This window comes from Panthera tigris, chromosome F2 (genome assembly GCF_018350195.1).
Source record: "Panthera tigris isolate Pti1 chromosome F2, P.tigris_Pti1_mat1.1, whole genome shotgun sequence".
NCBI lineage: Eukaryota > Metazoa > Chordata > Mammalia > Carnivora > Felidae > Panthera > Panthera tigris.
The window spans coordinates 79,311,096-79,337,777 of NC_056676.1; the positions used below are offsets into that span (position 1 = coordinate 79,311,096).

The 26,682-nt window shown below is 53.0% G+C and overlaps 1 protein-coding gene across 3 annotated transcripts in view; it reads right to left on the bottom strand.

Annotated features, from left to right (window-relative positions):
* The window catches only part of TRAPPC9 (trafficking protein particle complex subunit 9), a 578,179-nt gene that overhangs the window by 400,881 nt on the left and 150,616 nt on the right, over positions 1 to 26,682 (bottom strand). For all 3 annotated transcript variants that reach the window (XM_042973222.1, XM_042973221.1, XM_042973223.1), the window contains one exon: positions 12,865 to 13,017. In XM_042973222.1, the coding sequence (XP_042829156.1) occupies positions 12,865 to 13,017 (153 nt within the window). The remainder of the gene's footprint in view (positions 1 to 12,864; positions 13,018 to 26,682) is intronic.

Here is a 26,682-nt window from a genome sequence, read left to right on the forward strand (position 1 = left end):
ACCTATTCATAATAGCCAAAGGCTGGAAACAACCCAAATGCCAATCACGAGTGGATAAATTGTGGTATCTTAACACAGTGGAATAGCATCCAGCAACATAAAGGAACAAACAAACCCAACATGCATGGATCTCGGACATAATGTTGAGGGGGTGGGGGGACCACATACACTGATCTTGGACTTCTGCCCTCTAGAACTTAATGTTGTTTAAAGCCCCCCCCCCAAAAAAAGACACCAAAGAATATGTACTATATTTCTTCCTTAACAAAGCCAAGAAGTCAAGAACAGGCAAAACTAACCTATGATGACACAAGTCACAATTACAGTGATCTTTGTGCAGGCCAATCACCAGTGACAAGACTCAATTACACCGGACAGGTAGAAGTTATCCAGTCGAGTTCTGGGCGGTGGGTGCAAGAATTGAGGAGAATAAAACATTCATTCAGCTGTATACCTGCTATCTGTGTTCCCAACTGCATGTAAGCTATATCTCCATAAAAGGGCTCAATACCTTTATAACAAAAATAAGGTATCTGGAAACAAATCTAGTGAAATTCTTTAAAACCTTCATAGAGAAAATTAGAAAGTTACTGAGACACATTCGAGAAGACAAATAAATGACAGGGCATCGTTCATCGATAGAAGACGCTCATAAAAATGCCAATTTCCCCCACCTGGTGCTCAGGTCAGCTCTAACAGACTACTTGGAGGAACCTGATACATGGATTCTAAGATTTATAGAAAGGAGCAAAGGACAGAAAGTATCCCAGTACCTCAACAATAATCCAGAAAGGAGACTGGCCCTACCCAACGTCAAAACTTCTCACAGGAAATGGAAAATACACAGCAGCGGGGTCTGCCTGAAGCAGCCCAGACTTTCGAACAACTGACCTCAGACCAGGATGATGATGTTTTCCCACAAGGGGAAGACAGTCCCTATCGATGGTTTCCAAACTTGGCTGCACGGAAGATTCATCTGGAACACTTTAAAAACCCAGATGGCCAGGTCACACCCCATGCCCCACCAAGTCACAATGTCAAAGGGTGGGAGCCAGGAAGAGGTTTTAAATATTCCCCCCACAATCCCCAAGTGCAGCAAAGTCTGAGAACCACTGGTCTGTTCTCAAACAGTAAGCCTGAGAGAGCACGGCACATCAGAGAAACACAAGTCAGTCCCTGTTTCGGAAATCCAAGCCCAGTGAGAGGCAAGGGCGGGCAAGGACGCTACACAGACAGCCACAGTGAGACCACACAAGCCATACTGGGGACTTTATCCAGAGGTCAATGCCAAGAACCTGGAAATCACACAGAAAGATGACAGTCAGATTCTGCTCTAGGAAGGACCATCGGGGGTACCTGGGTGGCTCAGTTGGTTAAGTGTCCAACTTGGGCTCAGGTCATGACCTCACGGTTTGTGAGTTCAAGCCCCACATTGGACCCTGTGCTGACAGCTCAGAGCCTGGAGCCTGCTTCAGATTGTGTCTCCCTCTCTCTCTGCCCCTCCCCTGCTCATGCTCTGGCTCACTTCTGCTCGCTCTCTGAAATAAACATTAAAAAAAAAAAAAAAAAAAATTAGAGCCAAAAAAAAAAAATTAGGAAGGACCATGGGGACAATGTGGAAGACAGAGAAAGGAGAGCACAGTGAGCAGCTGGGAGGCCAATCATAATGTTAAACAGACAAGAGGGGACAGAGAGACTTTAAAAACAAACTTAACAAGACTGGATGCAATCAACAGCAGGAGCTAACAGTAAACCGATCTGCAGTGATCCATAAAAATCATTCCTTTCTCTTTGCAAAAAACAAAACCTCTTGAATCCCTTCTACTGAACACCCACCTAACTTGTTTCCCAGCGAACCACCGCCAGCTGGCTGGCAAAGCAATAATGAGGGCAGTGAGATCAATGGTCCGGAAGGCTTCAGCTCTAGGGGCCTGCAAAGGATCACCTGTTGCTCATGAATGACAACCACCTGGGTTTTCATTCCATCCTGGTGGTTTAGAAAGTTCTCTTCCAACCTGAATTTAAATCCAGGAACGCAGTCAACCTGCCCCGCTGCGTAGGGGGTGGGGAACAGTGGCCCGGGGAGAAGCGCACCTCCACAGGTTGCTAGACAGACGTCTAGGGCAAGACCTCAGCTTCGGGGTGTTGGGAAGCTTTTCCTCACCCAGAGAGGTGCTCCTCAGAGCTCCCAGGAAAGCAGATCTTCCCTTTGGCTGAGCCACTGAGCTGTGAAGTTACTGTTTGGGAGTCAGAAGGCTGGAGGCCAGCGCAGGCTGTTGGTGCGTTGGCAACCTCTCCCTGCAGAAAGGGAGCAGGTAAGCCACTGAACACAAAACAAAAGCAGTAGGTCATGTGACAAATGGCCACACAACCTGAAACTTACTGCAGGCCTGCATCACCCCCAGCAGGCACATTTCTGAGTTCAGCTGAAAGATGTTGAGAACTGGAAAAAGCATCACTCCCACCCTTAAGAAAAAAGCTGGATAAACTGAAAAACAGCTTTTCCCAAACTGATCAGAGAACTGAAGTCACAGGGAAAAACTAACCTGTGATCTGTTGACAGGCAGCGGCAGGGGAGGAGCAGGACCCCCAGCATCGGCCTGCACGGGCCTCTGACAGACACTAGCAAGGTTCAGCTAGAAACGGCTAGTGAATTGTTCAAGGCCTTGCAGGGGCTTCAAGAGTGTAAAGCTCCTGGGGGATGCTGTACGATCCTGACCCTAGGTCTGTCTCCTCAGGGCCGGCCAGGAGGGGGACGCCGGCCACCACGCCAGCCCCGGTCCCTCGGCTCTCCCGTGAGATCCAAGCCCTCACCTGCAAGGGGAGAAACAGCAAAGACTGTGCCCGAGGGCACGAGGGACGCCCACCACAGCTGGGAATGGGGAACAGCCGGCAGCCAAACCTCCCCCCAGATTTTCCTGCCCTCTCTCCCCTCCAGAATTAAGAGCCTCACGGGACACGTGGTCAGATACACAGACCAGGAGTGGGAGAAGTCTGGCCTGGGTGGGATGGTTACGGAAGCCATGCAAGCAGGGTGGAGGGTTTCGAGAGACAACGAACTCGACAAGTACAAGACGGCCTTGGATGGAGCCCTAAGGAAATCCGTGTGCCGTGGGGAAGGGGACAAGGGAGACGCCGCAGAAGAAGCCGACAAACAGCTCCAGGTGTGGAGACAGGAGCCGGAATCACAAGACACACAAGACGCTGGCCCGGCCCTTAAGATGGGGGTCGCGAGGAAGACCGACCGTGAAGACACGGCTGCAGCAGCCGGGAATCGGTGCCGACACAGAGATGCCACGGAGCCGCGGGCACCAAGCCCAGGCGGGTGCCAGACAAAGCGCAGCCAGGGGGACAGGAGCACCGCCTCCCAGGGTTACGGTGACAGATTCGAGAGAACCAACAGGAGGTGCCTCAGTAACATGCCCAGAACACGGCGCGCGTTCAGTGTTCCTTCTCCTCTCATCCCCGATACTCGCTAGCCTCAGAAAAAAAACCACGATTCAATAAATTCCTTGGCCACCCTCATAAAATCAGGTCTGTGAAAGCCTAGGCACCTAGAAATTGTAAACATATTGTGTAATTGTAAACATATTATGGCACCAAGATTCCAACCACCTTTGATTGAAAAAATAAGACTGAGATTTGCAAAAATTCCTATTTCTTTTCAGAGAGAACAGCAGACCGGGACAAGGATACTGACCAGCGCCCCAATTTCAGAGGGCAACGCTGGGGTAGTGGACTAGATGGGAGGGTCTGCACCACGCCTGCTCTCAACATCAATGCCTGGCCTCCAGGAGAAGTTCAAGGATCCGTTATCATTGAATTGTGAAGAAGCAAAATATAATGAAATGTCAAATGTAAAAATGGGTTGTTTTTTTTTACACAAGTCTCCAACTTGGGACAAAGAACGGAAAGCACCCCATTTTCCCATAGGCAGAGCCTGTCTTAAGCATAATAAGCATGAGGCACTTTCAGGCAGGAAGAAATGCATTCTTCCACAGGGAACAGAATAAACTCTAACAGGAACTCACCACACTGCTCGACCAGCTACTAAAGTCTGTGCTGCAAACGCACGGGGTCTTTCGGGGAAAGAGGCCAGCGAGGGCCCTTTGAATCCCCTTCCTGCAGGAGGCCCTCCTCCCCAGCCAACCAGGCTCCGCCTGCTTCACACCGGCGAGCCTTACCCTTGAACCGTTGTACCTGTCATCCACCACACCCAGGTGAATCCACTCACTCACCATCTCAAAACAGTCTCCATCAAAGCAACCTTCCGAAAAGCTCTCCATGGTTCTCCAGGATCTCCCAATAAAGCCGCACAGGGCCCTCTCTCAAGAGCCCTACATCCAGAAATCAACACCTGATCCTCCCCCCACGCAGCTCTCCCTTCCCCGACTTCAGGGTCAGGAACACTCGAGGCAGCTTCACAATTTGGTCTTCCGATAACTATCTGCTGGGAATCTTCTCTGAGCCGGGCCCGGTGCTGGGTTCGGGAACAGTGTGGGAGAAACTGAGAGCATTCAAAGCTGCCAAGGTAACACCCAGGCCAGGAGAGGCCTTCAAAAAGGAGGTGAGCAAAGCTGGGGTTCGCAGGCGAAGGCTGACGGGCACTCCAGGTGGAGGAAAAGGCAGCCGCTCAACACAGCGTTTCAAACAGCTGCAGTGTGAAACGCAAGAGAGCGACTGCAAAAATGAGGCCCAGGGGGGTGGGGCGGGGCTGGGCCCAGATCACACAAGGCCTTACACGCCAAAGCCAGGGCACATTGGTTTTTGAGAAAAATCGAAAACATAACAGAAGACGGATTCAAAAGGCAAGGCCGGGGGCAGGGAGGAGAGTTCACGGGATGTTATAAGGTTCGCAGGCAAAGCGGGAGGCAGGACGCAGGGATGTGAACGGACGGAGCTTTAGCAGTGACAGAGCAGCCGCTTCTGGGTGCACGGTGACAGCTCTCGTCCACAGAGGGAGCAAAGGACGAGGAGCAGGAGTGCAGGGAGCCGCAGTGTATCGGAGTTTACGGGGACGCACGTGAACCACGGGCACTGCCACGTGACGTGTCAGGAAGCCAGCTACAACTATAGCCGTGCAATTCAGGAGCAGAAATAAAGATTTCGGAGCCTCAGCGCAGCGCTATTAAAATCATTTAGGACAGTATGACATAGAAAGGGGGCAAAGGGCCAACTTAGGAATGTCATTAGCTAGAATACAGCCAAACAGAGAGAAGCCAGTGTGGGCGAGTCTGGAGGACAAAGGGGCACCCAGACCTCAGGGGGCTGATGAGTGGGATCCTGGCCTGGGGAGGACAGGGACGAGGAAGGGAAGAGAAAAGTAGCAGCTAGAGAGAAACCCACGCTTGAAAGGGTTTGTTCTGTGTTGTATCAATTTTAAGATAAAGATTGAGCATAATTACTGAGGAACTGGTACATCACTGCTCCAGCCTTGGTATACAGAGGAGTCCCCAGGGGACCCTGTCGGATACACAGACCCCAGCCCAGTGCCCTCAGAGATGGACTGAGAGGGGCTGGCAGGCCAAGGAATCTGCATGTTATCAAGCAGCCTCTGGTGCATGCTGTCCATAGACTGCGACCTAAAAACCCATTGGTCAGGGGGCGCCTAGGTGGCTCAGTCGGTTAAGCATCTGACTCTTGGTTTGGGCTCAGGTCATGATCCCACGGTCCGTGGGTTTGAGCCTGCATCAGGCTCCACACTGCTTGGGATTCTCTGTCCCCCCCCCTCTCGTTGTCCCTCCCTGACTCTCGTGCTCTCTCTAATTAAATAAAAACTTAAAAAAAAAAAAAAGTGGTCAAATTTAAAGGCCCAAAGAGAGAGGATCCTTGAACACATGTCAAAGAATTTGCCTCTGATTAAAGGAGAGACCTCTTCCTCCAGGATCAAACAGATGGAAATATACACATACTCCAGACGCGAGAAGGAAGCAGAGAGCCCTGCCCAGCGGCCTCTGTGAAAAGAAGCCATGTGCCGAGAGGAGGCATGCAGGCGCAGGTCAGAAGACCAGGAATGCAGCACACGGGCAGCAGACGACAAGGCATAGGCCCATCCGAGGTCTCTGAATGACGGGGAAGGACTCCCTGATGCAGACAAGCACCCTCTCCCCGCAGCGTCCAAGTGCAAGAGACTGAATGAAGGCTGTTCAGCAAAGGCAGCTGGTTCAGGCAGCATCTTCTCAAGATGCAAGAACAACGGATAATCTGAAGGACAGGGTCTGGCATCGCCCTCTCCCTCCCGCCACCCCGCCAAGAGTGCTAAGACATCTAAATGTACTGGTGTCAGAGGCACCTGGGAGGCTCATTCGGTTGAGAGTCTGACTTCGGCTAAACGTACTGGTGTCACACGCCCGCTACGAAAGTTTCCTAGGCTCCAATTGTCCACAGCACCACAACAGCCATGCCGTCTCCACTGCCACCAAATGCACACGACTGGAAATATCCCGTTTGTTACCTAAGGAGGGAAGGAGCACACAACAACACAACAAAGCCTGAAGTGAGCGGGGACCCTGGTGCTATTACGTCGAGCCTTGAACACACTGGTCCACCTCCTGGGACGCGGGTTCCCCAGGGGCAAAACAAACTACTAGACCGGATACATCTTGTCTCCCCTGGTCTGGGATGCTGAGCATCTCCAGGGCCCACAGTCAAATGGAGATGTCACAGTCAGTTATCATGTCCAACAGAAAGTGTCAGCAAAGATCACATTTCTCCTAAAAAAACTGAGAGCCAAAAAAGTGTACAGAGAGAGACACCCAAATTAATTGATTAGAAAGGAAACCAAAAGCAGGGGATGGATGCTTCCCTTCACTGTCAAAAAGCAGCAGCCCCGGAAGACGGTTTTCATCCAAAGCATCAGCCCCAGTAAAATCAAAGCACTAACCGGTCGATGTCGCTCAAAGTTCGTTGTGCTCAAATGTCCCCCCGGAGAAAGGCGCGTGCAGCCGGCCTTACTCGCTCTTCAAGATAACACCTTGATGAAAAAACTCCTTGGCAAAAAATAGTTTTTCGACCTGGTCTGATAAATTATGAATCTGTGTCTAATGTTCTTGTTGGTTTAAAAACATTTTATCATAAAAGCTACGTGAAGTAAATGTATACTGCTGTAACCAAGGTCTACTGGAGTCACCGCACGGCTCAAGAAATGGGGTGTGGCCAGGCCCCCGACAGCCCTGGATCTGCCTCATCCCATCAGAGTGTCCTCCCTCCCCTGAGCCAGCCCTGCCCCGACTTCATGGGAGTCATCTCCGTGCTTTTCTTAACTGTCCTACTACCCAAGCATGGTGCCATGGGTGCTTGGGCTTACTTGTGATGTGTATTTTCTAATATGCTGTTTAAATTTACTCTGATTTAAGTTTAAGCTAGCCAAGTTTAACTACAGGAAGACCTCTGATCCCTTTGGGGGGTGGGGAATGAAATACACGTAAGTCAAAGTTACCACTTTAATCATCTTTCAGTGTGTCACTGAGTGCCACTGACACCTTCACCCCGCTGTGCAAGCTGTCCCCGACTTCATCCCTGTTTCCCCTTATGCTCTACCTGTTAAGTAAGAACCCGGTCGTTGGGCTGTAGAGTTGACCCTACGGCCTGGACTGGTGTCGCTGAACAGGTTTTCCTGTCGTCCGAGTTCCTGTGAACTGACAGCTGGACCTAGAGCGCTGACCTGTCCCAGGTGTGATTTTCGGGAGGTGTGTGTTCTGCCCCCAGGGGGACCGTAACGTCCTGCTGTCTCTTATTCTGCGACGTGGCTGCTCGCGGTCTTGGTCCGCTCACCTACTAGGGACTGCCAAATCAAGGTACTTCAATTCCGTCACCCCTTCTCGACCGTTAGCTGGAACATGTGGGTAAAGGGAGACCCCTCGTCAACTGCTGCCTTGTCCCACGGTGCACGTGTACAGAAAAGCACAATAAACGCTCATTACTGACCGTGTACAAAATAACGAACTGGTCCCCTGTCATCTGCAAAGGTGGAAGATGCTTTCTGGCAGCACAAAGAACGTGGGATCGGAACGGCCGTCATCCCCGGTGACCCTCCGACTGTCAGCGGCAGTGCCCTCCTGACACGACTCCAGCCCACTCCGCCAGCGTCCCTGCTACAGCCTTCATGCCACGTCCCAAGATCATCTTCCTACACTGCCAGCTCCAGACCGGGAATGGTCACTTCTCCGAGGAACCCCGGCTTCCGAGTCGGGAGGAGGGTTTCCAGACCACGATGGGGGGATTAGGAAGGCTCCCTGCTCTGGGGCTGGTCAGTGTCCAGGCCTTGGCAGGCAGACAGGCTGGTTTTTAAATACCTCACAATTTCGTACTGGCATTTTTATTCCAGTCCTAGACGACAAGGCTCTTACTTAATCTCTACTAGCTTACATCCGTTACCTCCTCTCTTCCGTACAAGAGTCCTAGTTCAAGACCAGATGCTAGAATCAGATGGTCACCAAATTAATCACTCACTTTATTCCACACAGTTTCAGAATACCAATACCAACATCACCTCCATCAAAATAATTACTAACGCAGTTTAAAACTACTTTGCGGGGAGTGGCCTCGTCATCACGGAGGAGTCAGTTTTCCACGGTCCTCCCCACAAAGCACACTGATTTAGACCATCACCCACGTGCGAGAGAGCCCCTGTGGGAGTCTGGGAGTCCAGCGGCGAGCGTCGGCTCCAAGAAACCCAAGAGTGGACGCACCGAGGAGGGCCGCGTCCCCCTCCCACAGCAGCACAGCCAGCCCAACCCCAAGAGAGGCCAGACCCCGGCCCAAGACTTCTCCCTCGGGGACGTGGAGAGCGTGAGTGAGCCCCTTGCCTGCTCGGCTGTGTCCGTGGCTCCCGTGCCCTGTCCGGAACACAGAGGTCCCAAAAATGTCCTCGGAGCATTTTTATTCAACCCAGGATACGATTAGGATCGCATCCAGCATTTCACTGTTGGATTTCTCCTCGATCTCCTTTAATCTAGAACAGTCCCCCCACCTGTTTTTACAAAATGGGAATTGTTTTGTAAGATCATCTACTTTACAGAGCTGTTGGGAAGGTTAAATAGAAATTGTACAAACAAAGTGGCTGATCCAGGCTTCTGTGCAGCCTCTAACATTGCGCAATAAATATTAATTCTCTTCTATCTGTCCACAACGCACACTGAATCCAGTCTCCTGGTTTGCATGATAGCTATATTTATTGCTCTAAATTCTTCAAATGGCATCTAATTTCGGTACCCACAGTTAATCTGAGTCCATGCTGGAAAAGCAAATTGGGTCCACAAGTGGTTCCCGGATGAAGGCTTCTGAAAGTGCCAGACTGAGAGCCACACGCGGGTCACCTCCCAGTTCCAAGAGGCCACTGTCACCGAGTTTATGGGTGTCTCCAAGCAGGGCTACACGTGGCCTCTCTGGAGCTGTCAACTCCAGGTATACAGTACCGTGACTCAACACATCCACCCGTCACCCAGTGCTCATCCAGGTCGGTGACTCCCAACCCCATTCGCCTGGTTCACCAGTCTCCCCACCCGCCGACGCTCTGGCACCCACTGGTGTGTCCGTCCTCTGTGTGTGACAGCTTGGGGTGGGGTGGGGTGGGGCGGGGGGGGGGGTTGTCTCTTGTTTCTTTTTTGTTTGTTTGTCTTGTCTCTTAAGTTCTTGACCCCTTAGCCTGAACTACACGTGAGGGTATACTCTGGAAGGGTCTTCTGTGGGCCGTGGTGCCCAGCTTTTGTTCCTCTATAAAACTTGCCCTGGTTGTGGCCATTAAGATTCTGTGCCTCAGATTCTACAATCTGCCGTGAAAACGACCAGCCAGAGCGTCTGTTCACCGTTATCAGCAGAGAGGGCATCTAGTTCGTAACAACCACATTGCGTGTCACCCACGTGCCATCGCTAACTGATGGGAAATTAGGGCAGCCTCCCATTTACAAACAACTCGGCGATCATTATCCTAGCTCTCTTTGATCCGGTTTTATTTTAAAGGACAGGAGAACGTATTCCCAGACGACAAATCTCAGATTACAATTTTACTTTCAGCTCGGAACTGCAGAGACCACGCTCCAGAGCTCTGTAACAAGAGGTGGAAATGCACTAACATAACAAACTATGTGCGCCTGAGCACATAAGCTCACACGGCCACCAAAACGAAGACAGGTGGGGCCCCCGGAAGCCTCCCGTTGTGTCACTCAGGGAGAGCACGCCCCCTTCGGCAGGCAGCCAAGTCGGTGTCCTGTCCTTCCCTGCCCACAGCCAGGTAGCTCGGCTGGAAGTCTATCTGCCCAGACAGGCCCCGGGGACAGCATCTAATCAAGCACTCCCTGGACAGGTGTCAGGCACCATTTACTCGGCCAAACTCCCTTCTCGGGAAAAAGACAAGTCAGAACCTCTGTCTGCAGCCCTCTGTCTACTTGCAGAGGAGGGCACTCTGGTGCTATCAAGCAGTTTACAAGCAGAAAAAAATCCATCTTATCTGATATTCAGGCCTGGTATAATGTTAGGTCCACTTGACATTTTCACAGTTTGTAAAGTGTCCAACAGCAAACTGGCTTTTCTACCTGCGTTAATAACATACAAACAATTTTAATCCAATATTAGTATTATACGAGGAGCCTCGCTATGGTCAAATACCACAGAGTACAGGAGAGCAAATTTCATGCAATGCGTTATGGACTAAATGCTTATGTCCTCCCCAAATCCCTATGTTGAAACCCTAGCCCCTGGTGTGACAGTGCTCCAAGGTGTGGCCCCTGAGAGGTAATGACATTGAGAGGAGGTCATAAGGGTAGAGCCCCCACAGTAAGGAAGGAGGAGGCATCACTCGTCCTGACTACATCCTGTGCAACAGCTCTCTCTCCGTTGCAGCCCAGACAGGGTGAATACGGACAGATGGGGTCCTTGTTCCCTGAAACTTCTCCTCTAAAGGCAATTTCTTGTCTGCAACAAGAATGACGAGGGAAGAGGTGCTGGTCCCACTGACAGGGTCAGGGCGGCCTCTCTGCAGGGGAGGCTTCTGGATGGAGATCTGAACAACTCGAGGCGGATCTTGCAGACTGTGGGGGAAAGCAATTCGGGTAAGAGCAGAGCCCCTACAAAGGCCCTGAGGCAGGACAGCTGGGCATGCTCCTGGGACGGGTGGCCAGTATGGCTGGAGATTCCTCGGAGGGGCAAGAGGGAAGAAGAGAATTCCCCATGATGGGAACCCGAAGCGTTAACTAACCTCTACCTCTAGGGTTCAACAGGACAGCATCATTCCTAAGCACCCAGGTCCAGCTGGAAGAGACCGGCTAGGTAAGAGAGCCCTGTTCTCAGAGACAGAGACAGGCAGACAGACAGAAAGACATCTAGCCCCTGGAGGCAAAACCCACTTCCTAACTGACAGGCCTCTGGGCCTCTGTACCCACCAATTCCTCGCAAGGCCTGGGGGCCATGCTTTTTCTTTACCGAAGAAACTTCCTGGTCGAGGCCCAAGTCACACCATCAACTCTGGGGGCCCCTACTGGTCCCGACCAGATAAAGCAAGCTGCACCTCACGATGTCCCTGAGTCGCAGGGCACTCCGGTTCCATATTTATTTTTCTGGCTGACCCTCTGGGCAACAACGGGCCGCAAAAGGGTTACGAGGACACACTCTGGAGCCAGCTGACGGGGTTCACAGCCTAGCCCTGTCACTTCCTAGCTGTGTGACCTTTGAAGACTTAGTCAACTTCTCTGGGCCTTAAGGTCCTCACTTGTAAAATGGAGGCATTAAGAGCGCCTATTTCAGATGGCTGCTGTGAGAATTAAGTGGTCGATTTGTGTAAACCTCTTAGCTCTTAGTTGCTATCACCCTCACTGTTCTCCGGGCGACCGACCATTACCCATTCTGCGGTCCGAGAGCCTACTCCGGTGCCTGTTTCATAATCAGAGACAGTTAGGTGTCGCATCACGCTCTACATGAGTGGTGGGGGACAGAGTACAACGACAGCCGCTGAGCCCTGACCACGCTCCCGGTGAAGTGCAAATGCTCCCACCGACCCTAGAGACGGTCACTTACACTAGAAGACTCAGGCACAGACAAGCCAGAGTCACTCGCCCAAAGCAACACGGGAAGTTCTAGTGACAGAACCCGCCGTCTCAAACAATACCCTTCAACTGAATGTCTGTGGCCCCCAAAATCCAAGTGCTGAAGCCCTGACCCCACACGTGACTGTGTTTGGGGATACGGACTGTGAGGAGGCGATAAAGGTTAAGTGAGGCCACGAGGGTGAAACTATAACCCAACAGGGCTGGCGTCCTTGTAAGAAGAGGAGGGGACACCGTGCCGGCACCCTGACGCCCAGCCTGCAGAATTACGGGAAATCGATTTCTGTCCTACGGAGACACTGTCTGTGGTATCTCGTTACAGCAGCCTGAGCTAACGAACACGCACCACGATGCCTCCAAACGAACGTATGAACGCATACGTTCATTCACAACTGGACACGATGAATCTAGGAAATCCGACTCCTCACCAGCTAGTCCTGACGCTACAACAAGTATTAATGCCCATTTTCTCCAGACACCGCCTCCTTACAGAAATCACCAGACTCTGACAGAGAACTTTATCGTCACAGATAATTAGATCACGGCAGTTATACTTGAAAAAAATAAAGCAGCTCCGCCAATCTGAGATGACCTCCTGGCAAATGAGCACAAAACAGTAAAGACTGGGAAATTAAGAAATGATTTAACTAAAAAGTACCCTTATGACTTTCAAATCTATACAGTAACTCAGTGGGCCAACTAAATGCCAGGAAAAGTCACGAGCAGCTTGAGCTAATGAATGGCAAGCAGGTTACAGCGGGTAAGCAGCAAGCCCGAGGGGCCACGACGTTCTGGTTAAAACTGGGGGGCTGGTGGGGGGGCTCACCGTCACTGAGGTCTTGGAGGAGATTCTCCTGGCATGAGAAATCCAGTTTCACCTTGATGTTGATGACGAGAGTGGCCACCTTCCCAGGTTGCAGAGGAAACTGGGCAAGGGTTTCTTCCAGGTTCCAGCTCAAGAAGTCACCATACAGTTTTTCTACAATGACAATGGCAGTGGTGGTGATGACGGTGTCACTGAGGCAACATGAGACTTCCCAATCCCCCCAGAAAATTCTGATCCATTCCCAAAGGCAAAGGAGAAGGCAAACCATTTACAATGTGACAGATCAAAGTACTAAGAAAACTCCAGACCCGTGGGTGTTGCAAGGCAATCACCTGTGTCCGCGAGCGAGGCACAAAGAGGCACAGAGCGCTGAGCTCAGGGCCAGCTCACCTCCGCCCCTGCCGCGCAGCCTCCTCTCTCTGACCACATCAGCGCACCCCTGCTCTCGTACGTGGAATCAGAGCTGACCTGAGCTTCCCCACAACAAGGACGATCCAGGTTGTATCACCTTATGGAGAAACATCCATGTTGAGTGGGAGAAGCACAGTCAGTAGGAGAGCCTCGCAGGAAACAAGAGGTCAGAGTCGGACATACGGGCCTGAGTGCCAAGCCCGGCACAGGCCTGCAGAGGGGCCTCTCACTCTCCTCCGGACCCTGCACATCAGGTCATGTGGCCTCGGGTCCGATGCCTCCATCTCTAACTGGAACAGATAGAGGGCAATGACTCCATCAAGCCAAGGTGTCCTCGCGTGGACAAGGGGGTGACAACTCCCACATCACAGGGCTGCTCTGGAGATTAAGCAAAGCAGTGTGTGTGAAGCACTATAAACATTGGGGCTACAATGCACGGAAGGGGAGGAAGGGAGACAGGAAGGAGGCGGGGGGGTGGGGGGCAGGGGACGTTAGTGCCATTTGGAAGCAGCCGTGTCACTTCGCGGCTCCCACGCCTGCCAGACGACCCCTGCTTCAGGCCTAAAATCAAGGCCCAAAGTCACACGCTACCTCGGCATCTGGTGGAAATGGGAGGGGAGGGGCTTGGACCAGCCTCACCCAGCAGCTGCCCCCACACCCCGCGTCCCACCGCCCTGCTATGTGGCGGGTTTCAGCTCCCTCCAGCACATGGCCTTACTCAAACAGGTCAACGATATCCCCCACAGGCTCCAACGGCGCCCGCCCCCTTGTGACCACAGAGCCCACCTCCCACAGCCCCACGTGGCCCTACGTGCACACCCTATCCCCTCATCCAGGCTGTATGTGTGACCAGAAAATGCCATTACGTCTGCCCCATCCCAGGTGTCATGTGCGCGGCCGTCCCCATAACACTAGGGCAGGAACCTCTCCTCACCGACCAGGTGATGGGAGATCATTAAAACAGGCCCCTCCCCTGTCCACCAGGAAGGCCCTGCTGGGGTTGTCACCTCAGGGCCCAGCCCCCTGGCTCTGCTCCTGTCCCTCCTCCCACAGACCCTGCAGTCCCAGAGGCAGAAGCGACTTGCTGCCCTTCCCACTTCTGGGCCACCTTCCCGTCTCCCCTTCTAGAAACCACTTATTGGTGAGAAATGTCCTGTCAGAATAAGGCAGCCAGGACTTACAGAGATTAGGTAACTTGTCCCTGGTTGAAACCCAGAGCATCCAAATGGTTCCAGAGCCATCATATCCATTCACTTCCTGCATGGAGGCACCTCAAGGCACAAACATAAGGTTCTGTTCTTAGGACCCAGAAGTCACCCAAACAGGAAGTGAGTAGAAGACGGGGAGCCTGACTGAGACCCACAATGAAGAAAACAGACATGCAGGGTTCGCTGACTACAGAGCCCAAGGCCAACCCAGACTGCGAACACAGGTCACCCGGTGCCCTCGGTCAAGGCCCGCCCTCCCCGCCCCCCAGCGAGTCGGCCACACCACACCTCCCAGACCACATTTATTCCCAGCGGACCCTCGGAGGCGGATGCTAACAAAGAGGAGCAGGTCGGGTGGTGTCCACGCAAGGCGCTCAGAGGCCGCATCCGCTTGTCGACGCGGCACTCACTCACGCCTCGGGGGTGTCAGACGCTCCACACACAGGTTACATCTCCATGCCCACCACAGCCATCCTCCCCGCTGCAAACCAAGGCGGGCGTGCTTGGTCAAGGTCATTCGGCTAGTGAGAGCAAGGCCTGGCACACGACAGGTGGTCAGTGCACCAGCCGCACGGCGGCCACTTCCGCGGGCTCACAGGGCGTTCCGAGGCCCCGTCCGAACGACCGCGTTCGTTCAGAAGGACCGAGGAAGGGTAGGAGGGACGAGGGCTCTCGGGTCGTAAGACCAACCACAACATGGGGCAGAGTCCCCACAGGCAGGGCAGTGGGGGACGTGCCCGCACGCCACAGATACGACCCCCGGAGAGACTGCTCTGCAGACACGGCTTGGGAGGCGGGGAGAGGTCAGGCAGGTTAAAAAGAGGGTGGGATGGGGCGTCTGGGCGGCTCAGTCGCTGGAGCACCCAACTCTTGATTTCAGCTCAGGTCACGAACCCAGGGTCACGCTGAGCGTGGAGCCTGCTTAACATTTTCTCTCTCTGCCCCTCCCCTAATGGCGTGTACTCAGGTGCTCGCTTACTCCCTCTCTCTCTATCTCTCCCCCCCCCCCAAAAAAAATAAAAATTTAAAAAAAAAGAAAAAAGACAGAGCGGGAACCCGTGTGGCTGGCCCGGGCTCGTCAAGTATGTGCCGGCACAGCCCTGCGTGTGTAGGACATCCAGCGGCCCTGCCGTGTCTCCCTGCACGGCCACCCGCACAACAGACCCTCTGTGTTTGCTGGTCACTCCTCTGCCTGTGGCCGTGGGGCGGCAGCCGCCTCTGGGAAACACCGATGGAGTTTCCCCAGCTGACCTGGCCCCTGGTCTGAACGGCAGCCCCAGAACTCACGCCGGGTGTGCTCCCTGAGCACGCCAGCACCCAACTGCAGAGAAGTTGCTGCCTCTGCTCCCAAACCAGTAAAAGGACCCAAATGCTCTCAACGACCTAGTAACTCACATTCTATAAATACAAGTTTGCCTGATTACTATACGTCTCTACCTTCCAACCCAGTAAACTATTTCGGAACAGAAGGGGCATCATAATGCCGGGCTACGTGCAGCCAGAACAGAAGCTCACGTGGGCTGTAGGTGCTGGAAGGCCAGGTCCCAAAGCCCCAGGGGTACCGAAGTGCACGCTGACTTCTCTAAACGGCCGAGCAGGACTGACCAACCTTAGTGTGAAACGCCACTACGAGCCAACATACTGAGGCCCTGCAAAGGCCGCACCGCCCGAAGGTCCCATCGGCCCCGAGGTTTCCCAGGCACGGGCAGGAACTGGGCGAGGGCTCTGCGGCACACTCCAGCTGACCCAGAGTATGAGGCCCCGAAGGCACGGACATGCCCTGGCAGGAGCGGCCTGGCCTCACCCCCTAAGCCCTAGTTACACATCCACACACACACTGCTCCTCCCCCGAGATCTCCTGAAATCTCACTCATCCCTCACAACCGGACTCAAAGGCTCTTTTCCTGCAATACTTTCCCATCCCACTCGGCTCCTCTGGGTTCCAGGTGCCCACCTCTGTTAGATCACCCCCTGCATCAAGCAGCTCACTCTTCCACCAACCAGTCAACAACTGGAAGACGGGCCAGACCTTGCCTTGAGGCTCTCCGCTCCCTTGAGAAGCAGGGCACCATGCTGGTTAAGAATGCCAGGGTCAACTCCCGCTTCAACTCCTGGCTCTAGCTGCGTATCCTTGGGTAAGCCACCAAACTTCCACATGCCTCAGTGTGCTCGTCTATAAAATGGGTTGTCATGGCGAAGAAATGAGCTAATGAAAGTAAAGCAACGAGAACAAGGTCTGCCTTAAACACAGCCCTCCATGTTAGCTAGTCCCGCTGGACCACCCCAGCGCCCCTCGGCGGAGCTGTGCGTGGAGTTTCCAGCCCTGTGCTTGGCACTCAGCAAGAGCACAGCGGCGTCAGGTGCCATCAACATCCTTCCCACTCAGGAGGAACAGCGCCGGGCAGGCGGGGGGGCACTCAGGAAGCGTTCGATGTGAAACGGACAAATGTATTCCAAGACGTTTCAGATTTAGACTCAAAACAGATGGGAAGAAAGCGACACGAGAAAAGCAGATTACAGGAGCGAATGTATGCTTTGATTTCCCTGCATAAAAACGTTCACATGGAAAAAAGAAGAAAGCAAACCTGTAAGCTAATGTTGGTGCTCCCTGAGGACCGGGACGACAGGTAACTTCAAGCTTTTCATTTCCTGGACACTTTCACAAACAGACACACACGCGGACGCACGTGTCAACGACGGACTCTTGCAGCTAAACCCGCCCCAGCCCGCGCCGCTCCGGTGTCATGTGGGGAGAAGCCCTGTGAATCTGGCCTGTGAGTCCACGCTGAGGACCGAGGCCCAGCCGAGACAGCGAGGTGGGGCTCTGAGCCAACCAGGCGGCTTTCTGCAGTGCCCTCTATCAGGGCCAGACAGTAACGTGAATTGACGACAAGGACAGCAATCACCTGGAGCACGTGTGTCACTGAGTCCCCAGACTCAACTCCGCCAGCTGGATAAACTTCTCTGGAGCAGGGGTTTAAGTCTGCTGCAGCTGTGCAGGCTGGCAGGCAGCCGAGTGCCCAAAAAGAACTTGAGGGGCTCAGGAGAAGCTGGTCCAAACTAATTCGGTAAGCTCGGCCTGTCCTTTCCACTCCCCATGCCAACTTGCTCTGCAGGGCAGACGGGAAAGCCTGGGAACAAGACAAATTTCTATCCTAGAATTCCTTTTTAATAATAGTAATTGACATAACCATCTATTAAGTACTATCTTCTAACTTCAGACCATAGCTATGTTGTTCCCATGTTATCAGACAGGCAACTGCAACTCAGAGAGCTTAAGCGACTTACCCACGGTCACACAGCTCTTTTACAGGTCAAAGAACCAAGAGTCGGGGCCAGGACCAGCAAACAGCAGGCTCTTCCCACTATACATTCTGTCTCTCACTGCTTTTCTGGAACATTAACCCACCCAGCTTCGCAACCAGAGTGCAGAGTATGTACAACGAAAGCATCACTACAGTGATGGGCTAGAGGACCTTGAAAAGAGGTGGCAGAAAATAGAATGTAACAGGTCGTGTGCGTCGGGACCAGCACTGCCCCCTGACAGCTGTCCTCTGTCATCCCAAGATGCCTCTTCAGCAGGGGAGAGAACACCAGAGTCGGCACGAAGACACCATGAGGCCCCTTGGCCTCGGCACACAGGCGGCCTGGATGATTTATGTGAAAGTCTGGGAACCGCAGAGCGCCCTCTGTCAATGTTTGCTTCTCACATCCTACCCTGCCCACTCCATTCCTGCAGGGAACACTCACCACACGGCCACTGACTGTCCCCAGGGCGGCCACGGTGCTGGGTTCAGAGGGAAGGAGGTGAGAAGTGGTCCCCGCCTGTAAAGGGACACACGCCAATCTCTGACTATAGGAAGGAACAAGTGTGGGGGGCAGAGGAGAAACCCCCAGGAGCTCAGAGCAGATGACAGAAGAGATTCTTCTCAATCTGAACATTTCTTAAAAGTTTATAATACCATCACCCACAGACCAGATTCAAAACTGCTCCATCAATGCACTGCCCAAATCGGGGCCACAAAAAACTGAACAGCATCCACTGTCCCGGTAGCGTGAACTGGAAAGGGGGCCTGCTGAGGTCCCAGATTTGTGCAAAAGAATGGATTCTCTCAGCCAGCAGTCCAGTCTAGCGGGAATTTGTAACCAGGGTGGGAGGGCGGAAACTAAACTAAACCCGGTATCTACAGCACCCTTCTTGGCTGTTCAGATGACTTTTCATTTCTCGACGTGTTTCAACTGAGAGATCAACTCTGCCCAAATGAGCTGTGAGATATCCTCGGGGCTCCCCATGGTCTTGGCTGCAGTACACGGAAGGCTGGATGTGTCACAGACCCGGAGGCAGTGGTTGGTCACAGAGACGCGAAATTAGAGGAGCAGCACCGACTGTGATCCCACCTGGGCTGGGGGGCGCCCACAGACACAACCCAGGGAGACACCAGACACCTACTGCATGCTAGGTGCTGTCCCCTGAACAGCCCCGCCAGGTGGCTGACGTTAAGGACAGGCTCCAGGCCAAGCTGTCACTGAACCCACACCACGACCCTCGGAACATGTCCTGCTACCGTCTCCTTGCAGACAAGCTGCTCAAGGCCATACGGGTGGGCGTGGCCAGGAGTCCACCACCCGTCATATGCCGACCTATTCAGTCCTGATGGCAGACTCATGAAAGAGTGCTGACTTCCGTGTTCAAAACGTACTTTTGGGGCACCTAGTCTCAGTCAGTTAAGTGTCTGACTTCGGCTCAGGTCGGGATCTCACGGATTTGTGAGTTCAAGCCCCGCGTCGGGTTCTGTGCTGACAGCTCAGAGCCTGGAGCCTCCTTTGGATTCTGCGTCTCCGTCTCCCTCTGCCCCTGCCTGGCTCATGCTCTTTCTCTCTCAAAATAAAACCAAATTTTTTAAAAAATTTTTGAGGGGCGCCTGGGTGGCTCAGTCGGTTAAGCATCAGACTTTCAGCTCAGGTCACGATCTCATGGTTTGTGAGTTCGAGCCCCACGTCGGGCTCTGTGCTGACAGCTCAGAGCCTGGAGCCTGTTTCAGATTCTGTATCTCTGTCTCTCTCCGCCCCTCCCCTACTCACTCACGCATGCTCTCGCTCTCTCTCTCTCTCTCTCTCTCTCTCTCTCAAAAATAAATAATCATTAAAAAAATATATACGTACTCTCTTCCTGGTTTCAACTGTGTGCACCAGCACTGCTTGGTGTCTGCACTTCCTGGGGGAGCCTGAGCCCCGCTGAAGCGGGCAGCAGAGTGCCTGGTCGCTACGGGCTGTCAGCGTGAAATACCACTGGCCCCCAACAACCGGTCGGGAACGTGATGTTCTGGAGTTCCCGAAGTGCAGGGCCAGACACTCACTTCCTCTTCCTTCCCCGTCCCGCTTGTGTACTTCCTGCCTGTGCTCCCAGGGGCCGAGCGCACCAGGCCCCGCAGGAGTGATCGGAGGCACTCCGCTAGATCTCCCGATGAATTCTGCACACTTCTCCATCGGGACCCTACAACTGTGCAAAAGGCCGACCCGTACGGGAAGGCCACCGCAATCGTGCACGCGAGGGGACACGGAGCCGAACGAGCGCTAGACATTCGTGAACCTCAGTGTCTTCCTGGGAGGAGCACCGGTCAGCCCACCCGCTGCGGCTACTCACAGGTGGCAGCAATAATACAAGGTGCGCGTTGGAATCCACTTCCGCTCAGCGAACGCGCCTGACGCCCCACACGGAACCGTGAGCTCCTTCAGGACGGGGTGCCTGTTTTATTCTTGGGCCCGGAGTGGTGACTGTATATAGACGTGACATAAACGTCTGATTGTTGAGTAACACAAAGCCAAGTGAAGTGAGTGTCATCGTAACCGCGTGTAAGCAAGACGACGTAAAGGAGGAGCAGCATAATTCCATCGGAGGGATCGGGAAAGCTTTCGGGAGGTGGCGTGGGGGCTGCTGTGTGGACGATGGATGGGATGTGAGATGCACACAGGACCCCTGAGAGTCAGCGAAGCCCTGGAAACATCCAAGTGGAAGCACACTCTGCAACGCAGAGGACGGGGACTCGGGGCTGACTCCTGGGTGTCCCAGCGCCCGACACAACAGCCACCGGCAGCAGGTGCCCGGTAAGGCTAGTTGAAGACTTGAGCAAAAGGACAGACAACCGGTCGACACGAGGACAAATGAGCGAGCAGAGGATCAACGGTGGGAAAGAAAACGGAAAGGGGACCTTCCCGCCGCCTCGTGGCCCACAGCGCACATGCCACAGTCCAGGTTCCCCCCCACCTCAGCCCCAGGAGGGTGGGGGTGGGGGTGGGGGGGGTCACTGCTGTCCTGATCCCCAAGCACAGGGCCGGAAACAAGCTGGGTATGACACAAGTGTGTGTGCAAAAAGGAAAGGCGGCGGGCAGCAAGCCAGATGGTGAGTTTCTCTGAATGCCGGGCTAAGAAACAGAGCCTACGACAGCTCCGTAAAAAAGATGTTCAGTAAAAGTGAGACAAGAACAGACACCTTTACAGGTAACAGCACAGGTGGCACGAAGACGATGACGACAGCCGTCGGGAAGAGCTACTGAGTGCCGGCCCCTCGTGATGTGAGGCGCACGTGTGCCAACACCCGGAGGGACAGCATAGTCCTGTACCCAGTAGGCGGGTCAGACCGTCACGGAACTGCGCACCGCAGTCCAGGCCATTGCTCCGGGAAGGGGCAGAGCCAGCATGGAACCCGAGTGCGTCCGGTGCAACAACCGTAACGGCAATCGTACTGGCCAAGTCTACACTGACGACAGCCGGATCCGGGGGGCTCCTCACCGGCCTCCCAACCCACTGCCGGCCACAGCAGCCTGCTCCCTTCCACCTGTGTCCACACCCAGGTATGCAAGTGGGACTCGGCACGACCACGGAAGGAGGCATCGAGAAACCTAGTCCTTTCTCCCATTCCCGAGACACGCCAGGCTTTCACAACGCAGGAAGTGGGAAACCACTTCTCCAAGATTTCTTTTTAAAACTTTGCCCTGTGTTTCCATGTTTAAAAATAAACATAGTATAACATAAGCAACTCGGAAACAGGCCAGGCCAAAAAGTTATAGACCCTGGCGGGGAGGGTAACTCTTACCGTAACTTTGCACGGCACGCCACCTCATCACGGAACCCCTCGGGTCCTGAGAAGTGCACGGCAACAGGTTCCCGTCTGTGACTGAGAAGAGAGGAGCCAGCGACCCCTCACTCCAGAGCTGCCCCTGCTTCTCTCCCCTGTCTGGCTTCGTTCCCCGCGTGACAGCACTTACGCGGACCCCACTAGGCGGTTTCCAGTCCTGAGTTACTACAGTTTTAAGGCAGGAACGCGCTCGTCCATCTTTTGTTACATCTCACCATTTCAGGAAAAATCTGAGAACAAGGAGAAAGCGAAGATGGCTTCTGAAAGCCACGAGGTCAGCCCAGGCAACTGAAACAAAGGCGTCCGTCTTCCCCGAGTGGGGCCTGAGTTTGCTTATTTAGAGTCGGACTTAACAACTCTGACACCCTGGTTTCCCAGGCCCTGGCGGACAGACGTGGAAAATGGGAAGCAGGAAGCCGATTCATTCCCCACTTCCAGGGAAGGGAACCCAGTAGTTTCTCAGCACCTGCCACCTGCCAGGCGCCGTGCTCAGTGCGCCAGAGGGTTCACTGCGTGTTCCTGAATCGCCACCCAGGAGGGAGCCCGGCACCCGGGGACAGCCCAGGCTGGAACGCTCACGCTTGCTCAGGACTCGTCCTGCAGCTCATAACTAATGGATCGGGGGCCGGAAGCCCAATCCGTCGGACGCCAAGACCCACCTTTCCCTCCCCCAGGCCGAGGAGAGGCCCTGCTACACAGCCTACTGTGACAGAGCCCAGGGGCCACAGCAAGAAGAAGGGGAAGGAAAGTTCGCAGGAACCGGAGGCTAAACACACGGGCCAACAGCAGCGTGGCTCCGGACAGATCGGACACCTGCCGCCCGGGTCTGTGCCCCCACCCACAAAGGCGGCAGGTAAGGAAAGAACGTTGCAAGTCGTACTCAGAATTGAGTTCCGAAGCGCGGGGAATACGGAACGACAGCTCTGAGCGCCCTGCTGGTTTCTCTTTAGTCCCACGGCTTAGGAGTGACATATTCAAACAGCAGGCAAACCCGCTCACCCAGCACAGCTAACTCGCCCTCCGCTGACAAACAACCACCGCGTTTGTATCTGAATAGTGACTCCGAGGAAGTTCAACTACATCAACTACAACAGCCGTGGTATCGAAGCAGCCCCGTGTGCGTGGACAGCGGAACGAAGAGAGGAGATGCAGTGCCCTACAATGGGGTCCCACTCCCCCGAAGAAAGACGAGATCCTGTCGTTCACGACAACGCGCACGGCCCAGAGGGCGTTATGCCCAGTGAGGTAAGTCAGAAAAAGACAAATATCCTATGATTTCACTCGTATGTGGACTCTATAAAACAGGACAAATGAATAAAGAAAACAAAAGAGAAAAACGCTCACAAACACACAGAACCAACTGGCAGTGGCCAGAGGAGGGGGTGGGGCGATGGGCAAAATAGGTGAGGGGGTGAGGAGGTACCAACTTCCAGTTGTGGAATAAATGAGTCACAGGGATGTGACGTACAGCCGAGGGAGTAGTCAATAACGCGGCCACAGCTCTGCATGGGGACAGATTGTAACCAGACCTACGACGATCATTTCATGATGTATGAAAATATCAAAGCCCTATGTTATTAGACGCCTGAAACGAACATAATACAGTATGTCATTTACAACTCAATAAAAAATATTCTCAAGTTTGACCTAAAAAAACCTCCCATGTGACGATACGCTGCAAGGAATAACCAGATAAACATAAATCAGGAGCATAGCTTCTGTCCCTAATTTTTCCCCCTGTGGAATTTAGTTTCAGAAAGAACAGTCATTATTCTAATGCTAGAGTCGAGTTTCACGCAGTCCAGTGAAACTGGCTATTTCACATTGACAGTAATGCAGAAATTGCTACTGCTGCTGACCCTCAACACTGAGGCCCGTTCACGTTTGCTTCCAGTTGCAGACGAGACCACACTCTTCAGGAGAACAGGAAGCAGCAGAGGCTCTTCCACCAAAACACTTACGAGTTTTTAGTCACAGCAACACGGAGTCATCGCTTTCTGTCAAAGAAATGACGCTAGAAGAAGAAAGACATCAAGGGGTGTGTGTGTGTGTATTTATGTATGTGTATGCGTATGTTTGGGTTTGTACACACAAACGTATCTAGGAAGGTTGTTAAAAGGCAAATACAACCAGGGCGCCTGGGTGGCTCAGTCGGTTAACTGACCTCAGCGCAGGTCATGATCTCACGGTTTGTGGGCTCAAGCCCCACATCGGGCTCTGTGCTGACAACTCAAAGCCCGGAGCCTGCTTTGGATTCTGTGTCTCCCCCTCTCTCTGCCTTTCTTCCATTCAAAAGTATCTCTGTCTCTCAAAAATAGGCATTAAGAAAAAAAAAAAAAGAGGCAAATACAATCAATTCTTTTTAATTTGGGCTTAATTATAACAAAATCCATGGTTATTTAAGTACAGGCAGAAGTGTTCACCTTTAACAACCTACACATAAAGACTTGCTTGCAAACGTGTTATAATTAAAATTTACATGACACTGGCAGGTAACCCTTGTCTGCTGGCGCTGGATTATAACTGCTCACCTCCACGTCAGGCACTTCCGATCGTGGGACACACTCACCCCGTGAGGGCCGAAACTACAGTTTAGACTCCTGAGGGGACCCAAAAGGTCTGTGTGACTCCTAATATTATGGACCCTAAATGCAAAAGGATTTTAAAGACAGGTTTGTAGATTAGGGATTAAAACAAGACAGGAAAGCAAGGAAGATGGAGGAGGAAAAAAACAATTTTTCTTTACCTGAAGCAAAGGGGGTTTGTCCAGAGGGGAGAGAGGACGTGTCCAAGTTGTCAGGGCCCCTGACACGACTCTGGGTGCTTTAAGGGCGTCAGGAACAGGAGGAAAGAGAACGTGGGGCCTGCACGGCCTCCGCACACAGGACACACTGAGAACGATCGGTATTCTTGGAGCAAGCACGAGGCAGACGCTTTTGTGCTCAGAACCGTCCTAGGACCTCTCCGTGTCCTGCATGAACATTTCAGCCTCGTGACAGCCCGGCACAGCGGTGCTGACCCCGCTCTTATTGAGTGCCTGCCGTGTGACGAGCATCGCTCTTAGTTCTTGGGCACTGGGACGCGGCAGTGAGAGAACAGGCCAGCCAGACCTCTTACGTGTGTCGTGATCGTTGAGGAAGGAAACACTGCCTGAGGACCACGCACCTGGCAGGTGGTAGGCGCTACAGCGTAAGAGTCCGGGTTACCATTGAGGTACACGGCAGCCAGCGGCAGCACAAAGAAAGTGGTATGGAGCCCAGAGAAGGAAGTATCAATTCCATGTGGAAGATTCCCACGGAGGAGACGCTTACGTTTACGAGGCCCTTAAAGAGGCTGAGCCCAGTGGGCTGAAATGTCACCCAGACTGTCGCCCGGACTCTGCTGCCTGCCCCACTCAATGCCTCAGGTCCCCAGTTTAAGACACTTTCCCTCTTCTCCGGTATATGAGATCATCTATTAACACAGAAAGCTTTTTGGAACCGCGGAAAGGAAGTGACCAAAATTATTCCCTCTTATATTTTAGAAGCAGATTGTTTGTTTTTATGAGTTTAATTCCAGAGGTGAATGTACTGTAACTGGGGATGAGAATTTTAAGAGACCGAAGCTTTCCTTCCTCACGTGTAAACGTGCTGTTGGGAAATAGGCCTGCCACGCTCTATACTGTGGCTCCGAGGCTCCCAGTCTCATGATGAAGGGTAAAGGTCCCAGAGCTGAGAGGGAGGGACCTGCAGTCCTCGTGACCTGTCCTGTGGCCTCAGACAGATCATTTAACCTCTGGCGCCTTCGCTATCCCCATCCATGCAGTAGGGGTAATGACACTGTCCTACGACCCTAGAGCTGAGAGTCGGGGAGGGGCTGCATGGGAAAGTGACACGGCAAGAAGGACAGGGAGGTGTGGGCACGGTGGCCACGGGAACTCAGTTTGGGAACTGGGGTGAGGGGTGATTGGTGGAACATGGGATGTGCCCACCTCCACGGGCTTCACCTTGGAATTCTGTCCAATCCCCATGACTGTTTCCAACTGTCTGCATCACTATCAGTAAATACTGAGAGCCCACCCGATAAATATGCCCACTCTGGGGTGAGCCAAGATTGGCTGGAAAGGGAGCGACGGGACCTTCTGCACAATAAAAATATTCTAAGATAGATCTTGGTAAGAGCTTGGGCTGGACACGTGTGTTTGTCAAAACTCATCAATCATAATTTAAGACGTGTACATTTCACTGGGGCACCTCACTGGGCGGCTCAGTCGGTTAAGCATCTGACTTCAGCTCAGGTCATGATCTCACGGTTCTTGAGTTTGAGCCCCGCATCGGGCTCTGGGCTGACAGCTCCGAGCCTGGAGCCTGCTTCGGATTCTGTGTCTCCCTCTCTGGCCCTCCCCTGCTCAACACTCGCTCTCGTGCTCTCTCTCTCTCTCTCTCAAAAATAATAAAAAAAAAATATTTACACATTTCACTGCATATACATTTTACCAAAAAAAAGTAAACTTTGAACTCTAATTAGTGATGTGCATCCTGAAGTATTAATGGGTAAAATGCACCGCAATCTGTGACTTACTCTGAACCACCAGAAAGAATAAGATGGGTTAATGGATATGGATAGGAGGCTGGGTAGATACGTGATCAATCAAATGTAGGAAAACGTTAATTACAGAACCTGGATGGTGGTATAGCGTCTGCTCTAAAATTCTCTCAGCTCCTCTGTGTGTCTGCACCTTCTCATAATAAAACACTGGGGGGTGGGGGCATAGCTGACACAAAGAGTAAGTTCCACAGGAGCTCAAAAGCAGAAGAACACCAAAGGGCAGGGTAGCCCAGACAGGGGGACAAAAGCTGGACTGCAGAAAGGCAGTGCTCGGCTAAGAAGCAGCTGAAGGTCTCCACAGGAGGAGAAGGATCCAAGCAAAGGAGGAGAGGCTGGAACTCACATGAAGCTGTGTATCTAAGGCGACCCACACAACTCATTAGAAACATCAAAGTGATCCACGCACATCTATCCGCCTCCCCCCCCCCCATCACCCAGCAAGCGAGACAGGCACACTCCTATCAGTCTTGTTCTGT